General features: G+C 30.7%; 3 protein-coding genes across 3 annotated transcripts; all 3 read right to left on the reverse strand.

The window, feature by feature from the left end:
* Positions 1-211: 211 nt before the first annotated feature.
* Positions 212-2,804, reverse strand: LOC8269653 (probably inactive leucine-rich repeat receptor-like protein kinase At5g48380). The gene is made up of 2 exons (XM_002529041.4): positions 1,815-2,804; positions 212-1,478 (listed from the first exon to the last, which is right to left on the reverse strand). The coding sequence occupies exons 1-2, from the start codon at positions 2,016-2,018 to the stop codon at positions 531-533; spliced, it is 1,152 nt and encodes a 383-aa protein (XP_002529087.3). The 5' UTR covers positions 2,019-2,804; the 3' UTR covers positions 212-530.
* Positions 2,805-6,663: 3,859 nt separating this feature from the next.
* Positions 6,664-9,566, reverse strand: LOC8269655 (polygalacturonase). Its single transcript, XM_015725345.2, has 4 exons — positions 9,062-9,566; positions 7,993-8,282; positions 7,667-7,895; positions 6,664-7,305 (listed from the first exon to the last, which is right to left on the reverse strand). Exons 1-4 carry the CDS (start codon positions 9,491-9,493, stop codon positions 7,084-7,086), a joined length of 1,173 nt encoding a protein of 390 aa, XP_015580831.1. The 5' UTR covers positions 9,494-9,566; the 3' UTR covers positions 6,664-7,083.
* Positions 9,567-16,185: 6,619 nt separating this feature from the next.
* LOC8269684 (polygalacturonase) lies at positions 16,186-18,236 on the reverse strand. The gene is made up of 4 exons (XM_002529043.4): positions 17,731-18,236; positions 17,080-17,369; positions 16,724-16,952; positions 16,186-16,647 (listed from the first exon to the last, which is right to left on the reverse strand). The coding sequence occupies exons 1-4, from the start codon at positions 18,172-18,174 to the stop codon at positions 16,429-16,431; spliced, it is 1,182 nt and encodes a 393-aa protein (XP_002529089.2). The 5' UTR covers positions 18,175-18,236; the 3' UTR covers positions 16,186-16,428.
* Between the last annotated feature and the right edge of the window lie 323 nt (positions 18,237-18,559).

Consider the following 18,559-nt stretch of genomic DNA (forward strand, 5'->3'; position numbering starts at 1 on the left):
TCCTAAAGTTCTTTGAATAGCCGACAAGCTGAAACTTGTCAAAGTCTTCCAACTAAAGCTCGGTTCAGACGCTAGTAAATTCTTAAAATTTGCAGTGTATATAATAGATGGTCTGCAAACTGTTACGCTAGAATTGCTGTATTTAACTTTCTAACAAAACATTCTTAACAGTCACTGGGCATCTAAAGCATGAACCAAAACAAGATGTTCATTTGGTGATAATCAGCTGGTCAGGATTGATGACTCATAAAACAACACTTTTTTCTTCACCAAGAAGAAAGTTAGAAGGACCGGCTTACACAAAATGAAGAAAAGCTTTGACCCAAATCATTGGCCTCGCCTTACCAAGGTGGCCAATCTTAAAACTGCCTAATTATCTAAAATAAGTTCAGAACTCAGAAGCTTGTTCGATTCTCTAAATTTAACTAATTTTACATTGCTTTTAGATTAGGGGTTCAAACTCTGTATTGGAGCCTAATTAGGAAAAAGAAAAGAACAACAAGAGTCTATTTCTTTTAATGAAAGTTTCTCTACAATTGTAAATGTACTGTTTCAGAGCACCTCGGCATCTCTAGCTCTGTGCCATCAGCATTTCGGCATGCAGTAATATGCCCGACACCCAATATCTTAAAGACCAACAATTCATTATACACTTCGGTCATTGTTGGCCTTTGATCTGGAAGTGTCTGAAGACATCCACAAGCAACTCTCAGACAATGCAAGATTTCAAGATCGAATCCTTGACCAATTAGAGAAACATCGACAACATGACATAGGCTAGAAAATGAACTAGTCGAATGATGAGCATTCTGTTCAACCAAAGTTTGTTTGAGAGAGTGAAAAGATTCATTATTTCTGACAGGATCTTCTCCGGTTATAAGCTCAAGAAGTAGAATGCCAAATCTATAAACATCCTGCTTGAGAACATTCTCAAAGAAGTTTCTGGAATTTTTGCTAATGAAGACTGCACCTCCGAAATTTGATATCTTGGGTTCAAAATTCTTATCAAGTAAGATGCAACTCGAGCTTAAGTTAAGATGTGCGGTTGGAAACTGGCAGTTGTTATGGAGATATATCAGTCCTTTCGCAACTTTCATAGCAATGAAGGTCCTTGTTGGCCATTCCAGGAAGCTAGCTCCACCTTCTACAGGATGTAGCCAGTCATAAAGCTTGCCATTTGATATATATTTGTAGCACAACAAAAGCCTCTCTCTTGACTCTATACAGAAACCCAAGAAGGGGACCATGTTAATATGTCTCAATCTACTCAGGATTATCAACTGGGAAATGAAGCCTTTCTCCAAATACTGAGATTCGTTTAGTCTTTTAACTGCAATAAAACAACCACTAGGGAGCATTCCTTTGTACATTGTCCCCATTTTTCCGACCCCAACAACATTGTCTTGGCAAAAACTATCTGTTGCATCATATAGCATTCTGAAACTTAATCGTGTAACCGACTCCTCTAACTTGGAAATCTGTCAATGGAATATACTGAAAATCAATTAAATATGTCAAAAGAAGAACTATCGAGCAAGAAGTACAAATGCATACGGATTGATAAACCTTGTTCAGGCGAACTAGCTTCAACCGGGTACGAACTTAGAGACTCAAGTTTGCAAATGACGTTTGTATCACAATCCAATAGCTCATTGCTAACAATGACTTATTCTCAAAGTAGTAAAAATTGACTAAAAAAGAACAATCTTTCTACTTCTACTGAATGAGAATTACACTTTTCTTTCTACTTCTACTGAATGAGAATTACACTTTTTTAGCTCATCTCTTAAGAGAGTTAAAATGGATACACAAACCTCTAGAATAGCTTCTTCTCTCCTCTTCTCACGCCTTTCCATTAAGGATGTCATCATCGGTGTCTTCATCACCCTGTTCCTCTTCTTGACAGCATGTTCCCGAGGCATGCAATATGGCATGAAAATAACTACGACTACAACTAAAGAAAATATATAACCGATTAAAAAGCCAATCCCAAATGTTTCCCCGATCCTTGCTTCCATTTTCCTGTGTGAGAACCTGCCTTTTCCTGAAGATCAAGTTCGCCCAGGGCAAGCACTTCTATAAAAGTTCATACTTCCATTCTCCTGGTTCCTTTAAAAGAGAGATGAAGATTCAAGAAATTGTGAATTTGTTTTTCTGTATATTTTCGGAATTGGGTTCAGGCTTTCCCGAGTCTCTTGACATATATTGAATGTGGTTAGTTGGAAAAAAATTCTACTCTGTTTATATTTGAGATGCGTGAATGATACTCCATGAACATGAACAGGGGAAGTCAAAAACATAATTAGGCATTTAATTAGTAGCAGTCCCACCGATCAAATGTCTCGCAACATTTAATAAATGATGGAGAAGAGGTACAACTAATAGCTAAGGAAAAACTAATGAGTAATAACTACTGAATCAACTACCAAGTGCCATTATACACAAAGGAAAAGAAAAAACATAAAGGAGAACATAATTCCCTGCTACAAGTCAACCCACGAAGAACGGTACCAGAATTTCCAGGAAGGGTAGGAACAACTAACAACTACTGAACCAAGTAACATCTATACACGAAGGGTAAAAGACAAAAAGAGACATGATTCCTGCCATAAGTCAACCCACAGAGAACGGTACCAGAATTCCGGGGAAGGGTACGGAGACAAAGTCAATACTACTTCTGAAAAATGCTTTTACCTGTTTTCAACACAGATATAATCAGGGGTAATTATTATTTGGCCCCTCTATTTTTTTTACATTATCCTAATTACTTTTGACATTTAAAAGATATATTTTTTTATTTTTTTATTTTTTTATTTTACAATTTTATACTAAAGACCTCATCACTTAAAATTTCAGTTAAGAAATTGTTAATTAGATTTGATTTTATACTATTTACCTCCTGATTTTTTTATGTAATATACAAATTGCCCCTATATTTTATTTATTGCATTAGAATCTCATTGAGTTTTAAAAGTCAATATAAATAAGAATCTAAATTGATTAAAAATATATATAATTTGATCTTCAAATTTTTTATCAAAATTACAATTCTATTGTAATAAAATTAATAATAATAATAATACTATCAATTTTATTTTAACAATATAAAGTCAAATTATATGAATTTTCAATATTTTGATTAATATAAATACTTTTAAGATATTTAAATTTTACTAGAATTTGATTATGCTAAAAATTAGAGCAATTAAAAAGAACACTAATTAATTATTTTTGTATAAATATTAAATTTTATTTTTATATAAAAATTAGATAAGATGTTTTTGTATAATAAATAAATTATAAGGGGCAATTTGTATATTACACTAAAAATCAAGAGGCAAATAGGTTATTTAATGAAAATTTTGATGAAAAAAGTTTTTAGCATAGAATTGTAAAATAAAAAATGTCAGGTAATAAATAATATAATATGGATAAATACATGAGGTAAATAGTGATTACCCATATAATTATATCCTTATAGCAGAAAATTTTAAGAAAAATAACATAAATACCCATATTTATAGTTTTTTAATTATTATTAATGTTAAAATATTGAAAATATGATTTGCTTTAAATTTTCTATTTTAAAATCTACATTTTCTTTCAGTTGTTTTTGGATAAAACAATGGAAAAATAACTGAAAAATAATTGAAAATAACTTTTAAAACAATAAAAAATAATTGAAAAATAACCATATTGTAAATTTGAAAAGAAATTAAAAAGTGTTAAGTTTAAAAGTCTTATGCAGCGGTAGTTATTTTCTATTAAATAACTACATTGATTTAAAAGTCAGTAATTAATACCCCATTTAGTTTCAACAAGCTGTTGATTGAATCATCTGATAGCTTTTTTTTTTTTTTATTTAGACAACATTATACTTGCCAAATTTTATTAATAATATCTAATATTTTATATAATTAATTTTTTATAACTCGTAATGAATAATTATTATTTTAAAATTATACTTAATAATTATAGTATTTCAAAATAGAAAGTTTTATTAGTTAAATTTACATCTTAATTTTTATTTTTAAAAATAATTTCTATAGATATTTTTAATAATAATAAAATTAAATATTAATATTTTTAATTATTATAAATTATTTTTATATTTAAAAATAAATAATACCAATAATGGTTATTTAACATACTAAAATAACCGTTAATAAAATTTTATCAAATGATTTAATTTATTAGCTATCATCAATATTGATCGGTGGAACTAAATAAGTCTTAAAATAAAATAGTTTTTCTCTAATACTGAAATTATACAGTAAAAATAATTTTGAAAAATCTTCAGATTTTTTTTTCCTGTAGTTTACTTTTCATACTGCGGAAAATTGGGTTGGGCCACTCATATTCTCTTTCTAAATAAGAGTCCCTCTCTCTCTCATCAGCAAATTGTGCCATGCACTCGGGATCATTTTGTAGTTTGGTCCAGAGGCCGAGCCATACATGATGGACGATACTTTTGTTTCTTTAGTTTTTTTTTTCTTTTTTTAAATTATAATAAAATAATTTATAAAAATTAATATTAAATAAATATTTTTATATTTATAAAGATTAATTTTTACTCATGTATCATACGATTGTTATAATTATTTTAATTCTAAATAATAATATATATTGAGTTTATAGATAAAATTAAATAAGATTTTTAATATTTTATAACTATTTATAATATTCTTACAAATAATAAGAAATTAAATATTTCTTAATGTCTTTCATAATTTTTTTTATATGTGTTAAAAATAAATAAATGTGTCAAAATAAAAATTTTATATATTAAGATATAATAACTGCCCCAAAAATATTTTATGTCTATATATATATATATAGGTACAATTTTAATACTAATATAATTATTAATATATTTTTAAAAAATATTTAATTAATCATACTCCAAAGAAATTAAAAATCGGTATACTTTTAAAAAATAATAAAATAAATTATTTATTAAAATTAATATAATATAACTTTTACGAAGTTTTCGTATACTTAAAATATTATGTTATTAGTGAATTAAACTAATTCCTTATACATTTGAAAATTTAAGAATTTTATCAAAATATAATTGATAATTCTATAACTAAAAGTGTTACATTTTTATGATAGACATTAATATTCATCATTTACAGACATATATTTACTTTTTATTACATCAACTTTTAAATGTATATTTTTTCAATAAAATTTGTTCATTGTTTATGATCTGCATATTCAATAATTTATTCTTGTTAAATTAATAGTTATAATTTTATATATGTTCTTCATATCACTATAGAATATTGTTTCAAATAAAAATAATGTGGATTCTTTATGAAAGTTTAATTCACTGCTTTTATGATGCATATTAAAATATTTTTATAATTAATACAAACATTCATTAATGATAGGCATAATATTCATTAGTTTGTTAATTGATATTCATCATTAATGAATATCATATTTATTAATTGATTCAAATGGACATATATAATATAAATATAACACAAATTATTTTTATAGTTAGTAAATAAAAAAATCAAACTAAAGTTATATTACAAATATTTATATTAAATAACATAAATATCTTATCAATAAAATAAAATTACTAATGTTTAAAGAATAAATATTTAATAAATATTTAGTACAAATTTAATACATACAATCTTTTCTTAAAAAAAAACATATCAAAAATCTGAGACACATTAGTTTGATTTTTTCAAAATAAAAATAACAATATAAGATTATTTTTTGATGTTTTTGAAAATGTTGATTTAGAAATATTAGTTTAGCGCCTAATCCAGGCCAAGTTATGCCTGGCTAGTTCAGGATTTTTAAATTGTCATGCTCAACTAACAAGAATTGGTTTGGTGGCACTTGAGTCATCTCTAATATTACCAGTTGGAATTAAATTTTGGCAAAACCTAATTTTTTGGTTCTTGGGCTATATGAGTTTGTTTCACGCAGTTTCTATACATCAATTGTGTCGTAAGTAGTCCCTTTACGTTGTGGAAATAGACTCGCCCTAAATCTAACCATGAAGATTAAGAATAAAGATGAGACATGTTGAAGAAGAAGCCAAAGAAAGTAAAGAAAAAGAGAAAGAGCAATTGGATCTACATGCAAATAACGGGAGTTTAAACACGTGCAAAATGTCTGTTATTATAAGAACTAATTAGGTACAAAAATAAAAAGACTACTTACGACACAATTGATGTATATAGAATAAGTGAAATAAACTCATATAGTATAAGGATGAAAATTTTATCAACGGTTCGTAAGCACTGCCACCATTGAATAATAGATAAGATCTAGTTGAAAAATTAGAAAGCAATCTGATTGTGAAGATCTTATTGCAAAAATAAAATAAAAGACGCAGCATATTGCATGATAATTATGTAATAAATCCTATGACATCATATGGACCTAGTTAAGGTTTAGGACCTTATTTTTCTTGATCCTGGAACCTTCTCTTTTCCGCTTGTGGGCCATCAAATTGGGTTCCTGCACGGAGGGAGGTTGCCACATGCATCTTTTATCAATCATCATTGCAGAATCACCATATTCGGTGTTCCCATGTTTAGCATTGTCATAGTTCGAATATTGTTCCAAAGGAAATGTTGTTTGTATCCTGTTGTGGCACTTCAGCATTTGAATGATAGAATACTTAAAGCTGTGTGAAGTTGGAATTTCCAGATTTAATGATTTCCCTCTGGTTTTGGCACATAAATTTCGTTGCTAATCAACTGTAAATTTGAAATACATTTCAGTCCAATTTAATAAGAGAAATTGTGGTGTAAATGTATCATTGTAAATCCCTTTTTTCTCCTTGTCTTAATTGCAAACGCCGGGCCAGCTCCAAGCAACTGATTAATCTCCTGGAACGCCGCAGGCTCAGACAATAGAACATTGAAGCTACTTCACGTCGTATTAATGATAAAATATCTGACAGCAGGAACCCATTTATATTCCTCTCCTAGTACTGCAACGCAAATAATCAAAAGACAACCATTTCTATTGTAATAGTACTATAATGATCTATTATGCTGCCACCGAACCGTTTCGTGAAACAGGATCCTGAAACCTTTATTCTCTCTGTTATGATAAGCAGCTAGAAGGCTGGACAAAACCTGAAGTCCTTCCATCCGCATTGTTACAAGATGCATCTGCTGGTTGATTCCTGTAAGTTAGCCTTATATCCTCCATTTTGATTCCCGTGCATGGAGTCTTCTTACTACAATCAAATCTCACTGCAACTTCTGTTGCTGATGTTCCATGTATATCTTGGTACGTCACACCACTAATTTGAACACCAGAAACCTGCTTATTCCATGTACAACTAAAGTTACAAGCGAAAGAATAATTAAAATGTCATATTTAATGTTTGTTAAATTTAGTACATCCAACTAATTAATTAAGATCACAAATGCTTGATTTCTTAGTTTATAAAATAAAACTTAAGAATAGAAAATTAGGGTTATGTCAGGATTTAATTTATTGGCATTAAATATTCACATATCAAATCCATGACTAATATATACATGGACGGAACCAGGAAGGAGCAAGCCTCCTCATTTAAAAACTTTTATATTAAAATAAGAATTATTACTCTTATGTTACAATTTGGTAAGAATATGTAAGAATTTCTTAAAAACGTAAATTAGGCTAATCTTTTAATTACCTGTCCAGGACAATTTTTGTTATGAGGGCAGTAATTTTGGTCGATAACAATGGGATTTTTGACATCAATCATTGTAGCATGTTGGAAAAGAATGTTTCTAGCAAATCCATTACTGGGTCTCCCCCAAGACTTGATTCTTAGCCCATTCTGAGTGCCCGTAAACTTGGCTGTTTTAACTGTCACATTTTGCACTCCAGCCTCTTGAAGATCCTTGCCTAGACTCCCAATGCTGTAACCATCGTTCCCAATATCCAGCAATAAACACCAAAAACATATATCTTACTATATGAAATCATGTAAAATGGTAGTTTCGACATTTAAATTACCTGATCCCATGTCCAGGACCACACAAAACGTTTTCGATCCATAAGTTGGTGGCACCAGGACCAATCGAGATACAATCATCACCAGTTCCAATCCTTGAGTCCAAGATTGTCACACCACTTGATAGTTGGACATGGATGCCGTCAGTGTTTGGGCTGTTTCCCGATGAGGAAACTCTGACCCCTTCTAGTTTCACGTTGTGGCAGCCATTGATATCAATATTGAACATTTGGCTATTCATTGATGTTAACCCGATGATAGCTATGTTGTTTGAATTGGAAAAGCCTAACGACTGCAGTATCATAAGCATAGTAATAGATCATCATTAATTATTTCTGTGGATTCATATAATGACCAAAAAATGATAAAAGGAAACAAGGAAAATGAATCATTGCCCTGACATAACTCTACACTCTACAGTGGAGCCGATTCTTAAGATTAAACCTATAGAAACATCCATTAAAAATCTTACCTAGACTTGTGTATACACCCAATACTAATAGAAAAGTGACATATACATATAAGTATTCTATATTTTAATATTAGATGATTAATAAATATTACATTATTTAAAATTAATAAATATGTATTAATCATCTATAAATTTAGTGTATAGATAGAAACATTAACTAGACCTAGGCAAGAATGCAAGAATTTTTCCATTATTATGGCATAAGCTCATCATCAAAGAATTGATGATAAAATACATTATATATAGTATGCTTTCAGTAATTTGTTACTCAAATCTTTGAGGTTTGTACTTATAAATCAGAAAGCATATGTGGATCAAATATTGTTTACAAGTATTATTAAGATGTTAATAATTACTTAAATATAGTTTAATCTGGAGTGAGAAGAACCCTAAAATATCTTAAATTTAAATAACATAACCCCTTCACGTTTCTCTACTCAGAAATAACAGTGGGCATAGCTCCCACTATAAAAGAAACAACCGATCAGGTTTGGCCCATTCGTAATGGAGCTGGAGAAATTCTCTCGCACCGTAAAGTTCCAGGTTGAAACCGAGTCAAAGCCATTAAACAAAAGAAAAGAATTTGGTAATTTACATACCGTAGCACCGGTGGGACACTTCTTGCCGGAGGCCTTGCAAGACCACAAGCTCATGCCTTGACCATCAAGAATACCTCCAGAAATAGTAACTCCATCAACATACTCAAAAATGAGCCAGTTTTGAGCATTTCCAGTAGCCCAATAATCAGATGGAGCAACAAGGGTACTCCCATCTACACTTAGTAAAACGGCATTGTTCTTGCATGGACCCTGAAATAAGAGTTTACTCACTAAGAACCTTCCTGGAGGTACACTAATGATGGCAGGCCTAGTAGAGGCACAGGCTTGTGTCCATGCAGTAAGAAAAGCTTTGGTACAGTCAGTCCTGCCATCTGGGTTCGCTCCATAACTCAGCACATTGAATTGGGCTGATGTTACTAATGGCGAAGTAATGAAAATGAAGTAAAATACAAGAATAAAAGGATTACTCATATTGATATAGAGATAGAGATTTCAGAGTGTAAGTCAATAGTTCTAAAGGGGAAGATGAAAGGGTTAGAGACGTGAGGAGGCTATTTGTAGGGGAATTGAGTGCGGATTGAGACAATCTGACGATGCAAAAGCGCCGAGCTATGACAACTACTTGTATGCTTCCGTTATGAAAAGTAACTCCGGAATACTTTTGCAAGTCATGATTGGTTAATAATATTATAGTATGATATTCCAGCAGTAACAGTGAGTTCTATAGTTATACTTTGCTCTCTTTCTTTTTCATATCTTATTTTCAATTTGTTTCTATTAGCAGTTGATGAATTACATTTATGATCTAAGGGTAATTATTAACAAAGTGAACTTTATTTTACTAAAAAATAAAATCATCAGAAAATTTTCCAAAATTAAAGTTACAGAATAGGAAATAACACTAATTAAAAGGACGAAGAACTCTGCATTTAAAAGCATAAATTGGTGGTAGACTTATAAAAAAAAAAAAAAACTAAGATATACAGTGTTGTGGCACTAGTTTATATATCAATTATGGTTGTTCTCTAATGTAGAAGGTTTGCTTGAGATAGCAAGTATGCATGTTAGTTACTAACTTTCAAGCACTGAAACTGATCAAAGGCATGAATCATAAATATTATATATATATTTATTCTTAAGGATCAATTTAACAAAGGGACATAGCGTCCCTGTTAAGAACATACGTGAACCCTCCATCACAATCTCTCTCTCTCTCTTTCTTTTATCCTATACTTTTGTTAACTATATTTGTCACAAATCTGTTATATGGTTCTTTTTTTTTTAAATGCCAAAAAGAATGCATTAAAACAGGCTAGAAAGCAGAATACAAGGCTACAATATGATTATGCTTATGCCGAATAAATAGACAATTGGGGCCAAGGAATCCATATATCCCGCGTCCCAACCTCCTGGTAATGGAACTGATGATTTATGGGAAAAATTGAAAATAAAGAATTCGGTTGCTGCAAATTAATTACTTAATGAACTTAGCAAAAGCCTCTTTGGCTTTTCTTGGATTTGGGTTTATGTTTGAAGAAAATGACATTATCCTGTTTGTTTTGCTTACCCATTCTACAGCTCGTCTTTACCTGATTTTTCTCCAACCAAACCAAACTAAATAAACTGCCTAACTATATTAAAGTTTTTCAGTGACCACACACATCACATAGCTTGCTTTGCTTTACTTTTATTCACACACACACCCACACACAGATATATATATATATATATATATATATATATATATATATATATATATATATATATATATATATATAGAGAGAGAGAGAGAGAGAGAAACCTCAATCCATCAATCTATACATGTACAAGTTATCAAGAATCTTAAAGATGAAAAATACTAAAAATAGCAAATTATATAGTGTGCGCAACTAAATTTTAGAGAATAATGTCCTCGTACTATAAACAAAGAATAATTACTTCTATATTTTCTCCAGCACGAGTATCGTTCTCTTTTTGCATATTGTTTTTTTGAAAGGCTTAGTATATGTCTCACCTATATACTAAGACATATACTAAGTCGATAGATGATTGATATATATTTATTATTTCTAAATAATAGAATATATGTTAATTCTCTAATATTAAAATATAAAATGTGGATGTTATTTTATTATTTATTGTGATGTATAGACTAAATTTAAGTAAGAATTTCTCTTGCTTTTATTAGAACTAATGGTCTGCCCATATGACTTGCAATAATTATTATTATTACCAAATCAACTCTTTCTTAGTTCATAAACGGCAAACAATTATTATAATTATGGATGGGATAATTATAGCAGTGGTCACCTAACTATGCACTTAGTTTCAATCTGGTCATTTAATTTCAATTTGTTTCATGAAAATTTCTTAATTAGTTTGGGTTATATATGTCACAACTGTCATTACACGGTAGAAGAGTGAACGAAAGATTAACGTGTATACTGATAATCTATTTATTGAATGATACATGTTATAATCTTTGTCCTAATCATCTTTCTTTTTTCTTTCCTAGTCAGCTTTAGTTTTAACCTAACCTAATCTAACCATCTCTAAACCTACCACTAACTAAAGTTAACTTATTAACACCAACTCATATCTAATGTTAGTAGTAGGGAATCAAAATCCGTGTTTCCTCTAATTTACAAAATCTCTAATTCTCTATAACATAAATTCTTCTAAAATTTTATACAACAGAAATTGCTCCCTAATTTCTCAATCCTTAACAATTCCCTTGCATTCAACAATACTAGAACTTAAATGAAGAGAATGGCATCAAGCTCTAGTTTTTCTTCTTCATCAAATCAATCAGCTTATTCACAAGGATTTCGCTCCTCATGAAAAAGGAATCATAGTCATGCAGATTGTCGTTGGTTTGTAAACCCGAGTATGATTATAAGGAGCCATGGAGATTTTATAATTGTAAATTGAAGGCAGTTAGATGGTTCTCGAGGACAGAAATCCAAGAAGGAAGTTTTCAGATGCAAAAATGGAAAGATAAATGGAACCGAATTGAAATACATTTTGGTATATTATGTTACATCTAATACATATTTTATCTGAATTTTATATTTTTCAGAGGGGTTTGTCAATTCTTTGAATGGTGTAATAATGAGTTTTCAACTCGCACAAATGAGGTTATCATCAGGTTATTCGGTGAAATATCAAACATAAAGAGGAGAACCTGGAAAGGTGTTAATGAGCTTGATCTCTCTGTCAACAGCCTAATGAAGAATAAAATGTAGTTGCTGGAAATAGGTTTACTAAAGCATTTTGATTTAGGAATCTTGAAAAGAAAGAAAAATGAGATAGTTAATATGAGTTAGTACTTTCGAGAGAAAAAGTAAAGGTGAGTTCACTTCAGTTAGTGGTAGGTTTAGAGATAGTTAGATGTAGATAATTAGGTTAAAACTAAAACTGATTAGGCAATATAAAGAAAGATTATTAGGATAAAAATTATGACACATGTCATTCTATAGATGGATTACCAGTACATGTCATCTTATTGTGACTATTATTCAATCCAAATTAATGTTAAATGATTTTTGTGAAATAAATTAAAATTAAGTATATAATTAAGTGACACTAGGACAAAAATATGATGCCTAGACAAGGAGTGGCTTCTTGTAGGCTTCTAGGATGGTAGCACTTTAGGATACGGGGATAAATGAATGAATCAAATTGACATCCAAATGGGATAATAAATGATTGATAGCATATATATATATAAAGAGTTGGTATTAATTACATGAGGTGTCTTTTAGTTGTTTGGATATAGAATTGTAAGAACTCCAAAGTTAAACATGTTGAATTTAGAGAAATTTCAGAATGGATAACCTTTTGGAAAGTTCTCGAATCTGCCAAACAGACAAAACCGTGAAGCCAATAGGAGCCAAAATGGACAATATCTCATGTGATCTGATTCCGAATTACTAAAAGTGATATCAAAACCGAAATCCCCTAATAAATATGTAGTTTGATGACAAATTAGACAAAAGCTGATAGGCACTGGTGAGTTATTACTCAATTGGTGTAATTACCCCAATGATGCATAAAAATATGTTATCTCGCGGTATTTATATATAAAAATATGCTTCCTAGTGGCTGGATAGTATTTCTCTATAGACTCTTTTTACATGGTTTCATTTCTCTTATTTATTAAATTTCAAAGTTAAGAAATCCCAACTACATAAATTTAAACTTTCTTCTAAAATAACATTTTATTATAATTTATATCACATAATATACTATTTGGTTTGGCGCTTATAAACCTTACAATTTTAACTTTGGCCCTTGTAAACCTTACAATTTTATCCTCTCAGTAGATTCAAGCCTCACGATTTCATCTACTTATAATACGTTTAGAAACTTTTTAAGAGGTCATTCATTCTAAAATTCAACATTTTTAACTTTTTTATAATTTCACAGTCAAATAACTAAGACAAACTCCATATAATTGATTTTAACTCTTTATATATACTATTAGACATTTTCTAATGCATTCAATGTAAAAAAATTCAGTTCATTCATCTTTTCTTGTACTCTAAAGTATTAAGTGACCCCTTGTTCAAACATATTATTTTTACTCCAGCATTCATTCCCCCTTGAGTACTATATTAACGTGCAAATGCTGGAAAAGTGTCTTGCTATTTTTTCCATTTAGGTGATGATTCTGGCACGCCACAACTTCACATCAAACTATCAATACTTAATTATTTCAGTCTCACTCACTTGTAATTGTCACGAAAAGAAATGTAAAAGGTTAGTCTTGTCATGTGAATTAAGCACTATCCATAACTATCTTCTTCTCTAATTATGCCTAATTCCAACTACAATTCATCCCATGTGGAGCTACTACATATTAATAATACTACTCCTAATAAGAAATTGTTTGACTTTGACATTCATACTGAATAGAATTACACTCACTTTATAACGATATATCTACATGATTAATTAATTGCCCTTTATCACAATGGCATTTCAGATTGCTTGCTCACTCTTTTTCAAAATAAACAAAAGAATTGTTAAAAATGATTGCTTGCTCACTCTTTTAATTTAACCGCACAATATCTTTAATTTTTTATGGAATATAAGTTTTGGATACATTTTTTCAAATATAATTTTACTCTGCTCTAAACCCATAATTTTTAAATGATACATGATTACGATAGAGAAATAGAGTAAATATTTATTACATTCGAGATTAATCATTTAAGTTTTATTATCTATTTATTCCTTAAAATTATTTGCTCTAGCCATATTATTCCATATACCATGAGTAAGCATCGGTTGCTCCAAATAATGGCAAGAAATAAAAATTTAATAAATAGATAAAAGATTGTTTGATCTCAAAGTATGGTAGAGCTTGTTCATGTCCCTGTCAAATTCTTCACCACAAGCATATTGATTTTGTTAATATCATATCTCAAGTCAATTGCTTTTAACTAAATTTCAACTGCATGTATTCAGTGTACAACATTGTGGATTGATGAAGAATCAACAGTCATCACATGGCAGATTTTGCGTAATTGAATTAAGAAATAGAGTATATCATTATTTACTACTTACATCATCAACTTAATGTGTTCTTACCAGCACCTAGAATACCATCAGCGGGTTTCATTATCAAATTTCAGGTTCACTTCCTATTAAGGTTAAGTAGGCGAATTAAATCTCCAACCAAAAACCTGAAAAAGGAAAAAAGAGAAAACGACAATAACAAATAGAAGAAATATGCCAATGCAAGGTAATGAATCCACATCAAGGATTCATCTCAAAGCTAAATCCTCTCCTCCTTAAGTTTCATACCAAACTTACTTAACGAATCAACAACAAAGTTACAGCATATCTCCTAACAGCAACAAAAGAACAAGTCTGAAACAAACTAGCCAGAGACAAAATATCAGATAAAATTACATTACATTTCGAAAGATGTCCATCCTTAAAAAAGGGCCAAAAAACTAGCAGAATCCGACTCGACAATCATCTCCAAGAACCCACATTCCATTGCAAGCCTTCTCGAATGGCCAAGAGTTCTGCCATAAGCACCGAAGCCACCCGTTCCTCCTTCCTTGCAGATTTTACAGATTTTTAATTTCTTTTTTTAATATATATGCGGTTTCTTCATTTTTATTTTCTGGAAAATCATGCATATGGTTTAATATGTCAGCTTTTCATGTATATTTCTTTAACATGGTAGATAACTAATAAAGTGGTGCTAAAGTATGTATTTATATTTTTCGACTGCATGTAGTGTTGATGTGTCTTATTTCCCGATTGATACACCAATGATATTAAAATGCTTTGCCTAAAAATTTAAATTGTAAAAAAAAGTACATATAAAAAGTTTAAAAATCAGATATAAAAAGTCATATATAAAAATTATATAAAAACTTATATAATAGGACAAACTAAAATATATATTATGCTAACCAAAAAGAGCTAAATGCAGGTACAAACCAGAAAGAATTGTTTCGTCTCCCTTGTTTTCCCATTTTTTTTATCATTCTTTTTAAATGCTCTGTTCTTAAACATTAGATAGATACTTATGTTACGTTTGGTTGAAATCTATTAAGAAATTCATTTCATTTAATAAAAATACATGAGAGATGAAGTAAAATAGAAATGATAAAATTGAAGGAAATATTTTAGTATCATAAAATATATTGAAAAACTAATATATAATTTATTTATAAATTCTATTTATTTTGATAGAATTTAGTTTAGCTATAGTCAATTTCATACAATTTTGAATATGTAGGATTTTAAATTAACTTTCACTTTCATTCAAAGCACATAAATCTTATATTTACAAATGAATTCTATAAATGTTATAGATTTCAAACAAACACAGTATTATAGAAAATAATCATTTGGTTCATGCTCGAAGATACAAAGATTTGACCAAAACTTGAAGACTTAAGTAAATAGAATATAGGATTGGTTCATATTTTTTCTTTTTGAAATAGATTGATTCATATTAATTAGTACTAAATTGATTATGTGCTTATAAATAATCTAACGTATTATCCTGGTGAATATTTTCATTTATTTGCAGAGTTATTATGATTTTGTTTTCATAAGTAATCCATGCAAATTGGGGAAACCAAAATACCTCCAAACCATAATAGTCAAATATAAATTTATTGCATCAGAAAGAATTTAAATATTTAGATTCCAATATATGATTGCAAGGCCGGGCTCCAAAGCAACCGTACTATTAGGACTTAGGCGCTGGAAACGCCCCAGGCTCAAGCAATAGGCCTCTTTCAGTGAGCTACTTCAATTCATATTTCATATTACAAACACCCATTTGATTTCTTTTTTTTTGTTCCTCCCATCCTATACAATTGACAGGACAAAAAAGAAATCTGACAATTGAAATTTGTAGTTGATGGTTTCCCCTACAGACAGCTAGAAGGCTGAACAAATCCAGAAGATGTTCCATCGGCATTGTTACAAGACGCATCAGCTGGTTGATTCTTGTAAGTCAGCTTCACGTCTTGTAATTTGATCTTAGTGCATGGGTTCTTCTTACTGCAATCAAATTTCACTGCCACTTTTGTTGCTGATGTTCCATGGATATCTTGGTATCTGATGTCGCTGACCTTAACACCTGATTGCTGTTAATACGCAAATTTGTCATTAGATTTTTAGCAAAAGGAAAAAGAATAATTATAAAATTCTTTTGAAACATACCTGACCAGGACAATTATTGTTGTCAGGACAGTAATTTTGATCGATGACAATGGGGTTCTGGACATTAGTCATAAGAACATCTTGGAAAATTATGTTCCTTGCAAAGCCACTACTAGGTCTCGCCCAAGATTTAATTCTGACCCCATTTGTAGTGCCAGTAAATATAACTGTTTTAACTGTCACATTTTGCACCCCAGGTTCTTTAAGATCATTCCCCAAACTACCAATACTGCATCAAACCATGCAACAATATATTTTTACTCAAGTGCTATACAAAAAATCTTTTGCTCATTATATAATGTTTATGGTCATGTCATATGCAAAGAAATTTAAGTTGTACATTTTGTTTTAAGTACCTGATTCCATGGCCAGGGCCACATGCTATTTTTTCAATCCACATGTTAATGGTACCAGGACCGATTGAGATGCAATCATCGCCGGTTCTGATCCTAGAGTTCAAGATTGTTACCCCACTTGAAAGTTGTACATGGATGCCATCAGTGTTAGGGCTATTGCCTGAAGCTGAAACTGTAACCCCTTGTATCTTTACATTTTGACAGCCGTTGATCACCATGTGGAAGAATTGGCTATTTAGTGAAGTTACTCCACTAATGACTATGTTCTCTGAATTGGAAAAGCCAAGTGACTGCAAATACACACAAATTAGAGAACAAACAGATTTGTCATAGTCTAATATTTGTGCATTAAGTGCACGTGCACATATGGAAATGTGCTAGAGCAGGACCACTAATTTTTAAGCCAACGGTTGACCTTTCAAAACCATAATTATTTCTGACTACAAGATAGGCATTAAACTATGAGAATTGCTTAATTTATGGAAACAATCAATTAACCTTCCAAATTTCTCAACCTGTTCAGTTACGGAATGGCTAATCACTTCACCGGCATCAACGATGCAAGAATGTTATAGAATCAGGCCTCGGTGTATGTATTATGCTTTAACAATCAGAAAAGGCGTCGGTAGTGATGAAGTAAATTTAACTTACCGCGGCGCCAGTGGGGCAATTCTTGCCAGAAGATTTGCAACTCCACAGACCAGGACCTTGTCCATCAAGAATTCCACCAGAAACAGTAACACCACTGACATGCTTAAAGTAAAGCCAATAACCAGCATTGCCAATAACTCTATAATCTGATGGTGCAAAAAGGGTTCCTTCTATACGAAATAAGATAGCATTACTCTTGCATGGACCCTGAAACTCCACATTTTTCAGGAAGAATCTCCCTGATGGCACATAAACAGTGGCTGGCTTAATTGAGCCACAAGCTTGTTTCCATGCAGCAAGAAAGGCTTTGGTTGAGTCAGTTCTGCCATCAGGCTTAGCCCCATAATTCAACACATTAAACCTTGCTGCTGTTGCTAAAGATGAGGTAAAGAGAAAGATTAGAAATGCAATAAGAAGTGAACAAGAAAACTGTCTTTTGGCCATTTCTTTGGCTGGTATAAAGGAAATCTACTAATTCTGACAGCAGAGAGAGAGAGAGAGATGGAAGTGCTGGAGCTGAAAGGATTGCAAGGGGAGTATTTATAGGATTTGAAACGCAGTTATGTATGGATTGCATGAATTAAATACCTTAATAAAGGAAAGAAAGCAATTTAGCGCCTAAATTTGTGATTAGCTTTTTTAGCTCTTAATAAACGTCTTTTCTAAAATACATTTTCTTGCATGTTTAATAGCTTGCAATTGCACTTTGCTCTGCGCTTCCATGTGAAGAATGCTTATTGATCAGGATAAAACACTGCTATGTTCACATTTTAAGTGTTAGGGGTCATATATACAGATTGATCCTGAATCTATCATACAAATCAACTTT

The sequence above is a fragment of the Ricinus communis genome, chromosome 1 (genome assembly GCF_019578655.1).
Source record: "Ricinus communis isolate WT05 ecotype wild-type chromosome 1, ASM1957865v1, whole genome shotgun sequence".
Taxonomy (NCBI): domain Eukaryota; kingdom Viridiplantae; phylum Streptophyta; class Magnoliopsida; order Malpighiales; family Euphorbiaceae; genus Ricinus; species Ricinus communis.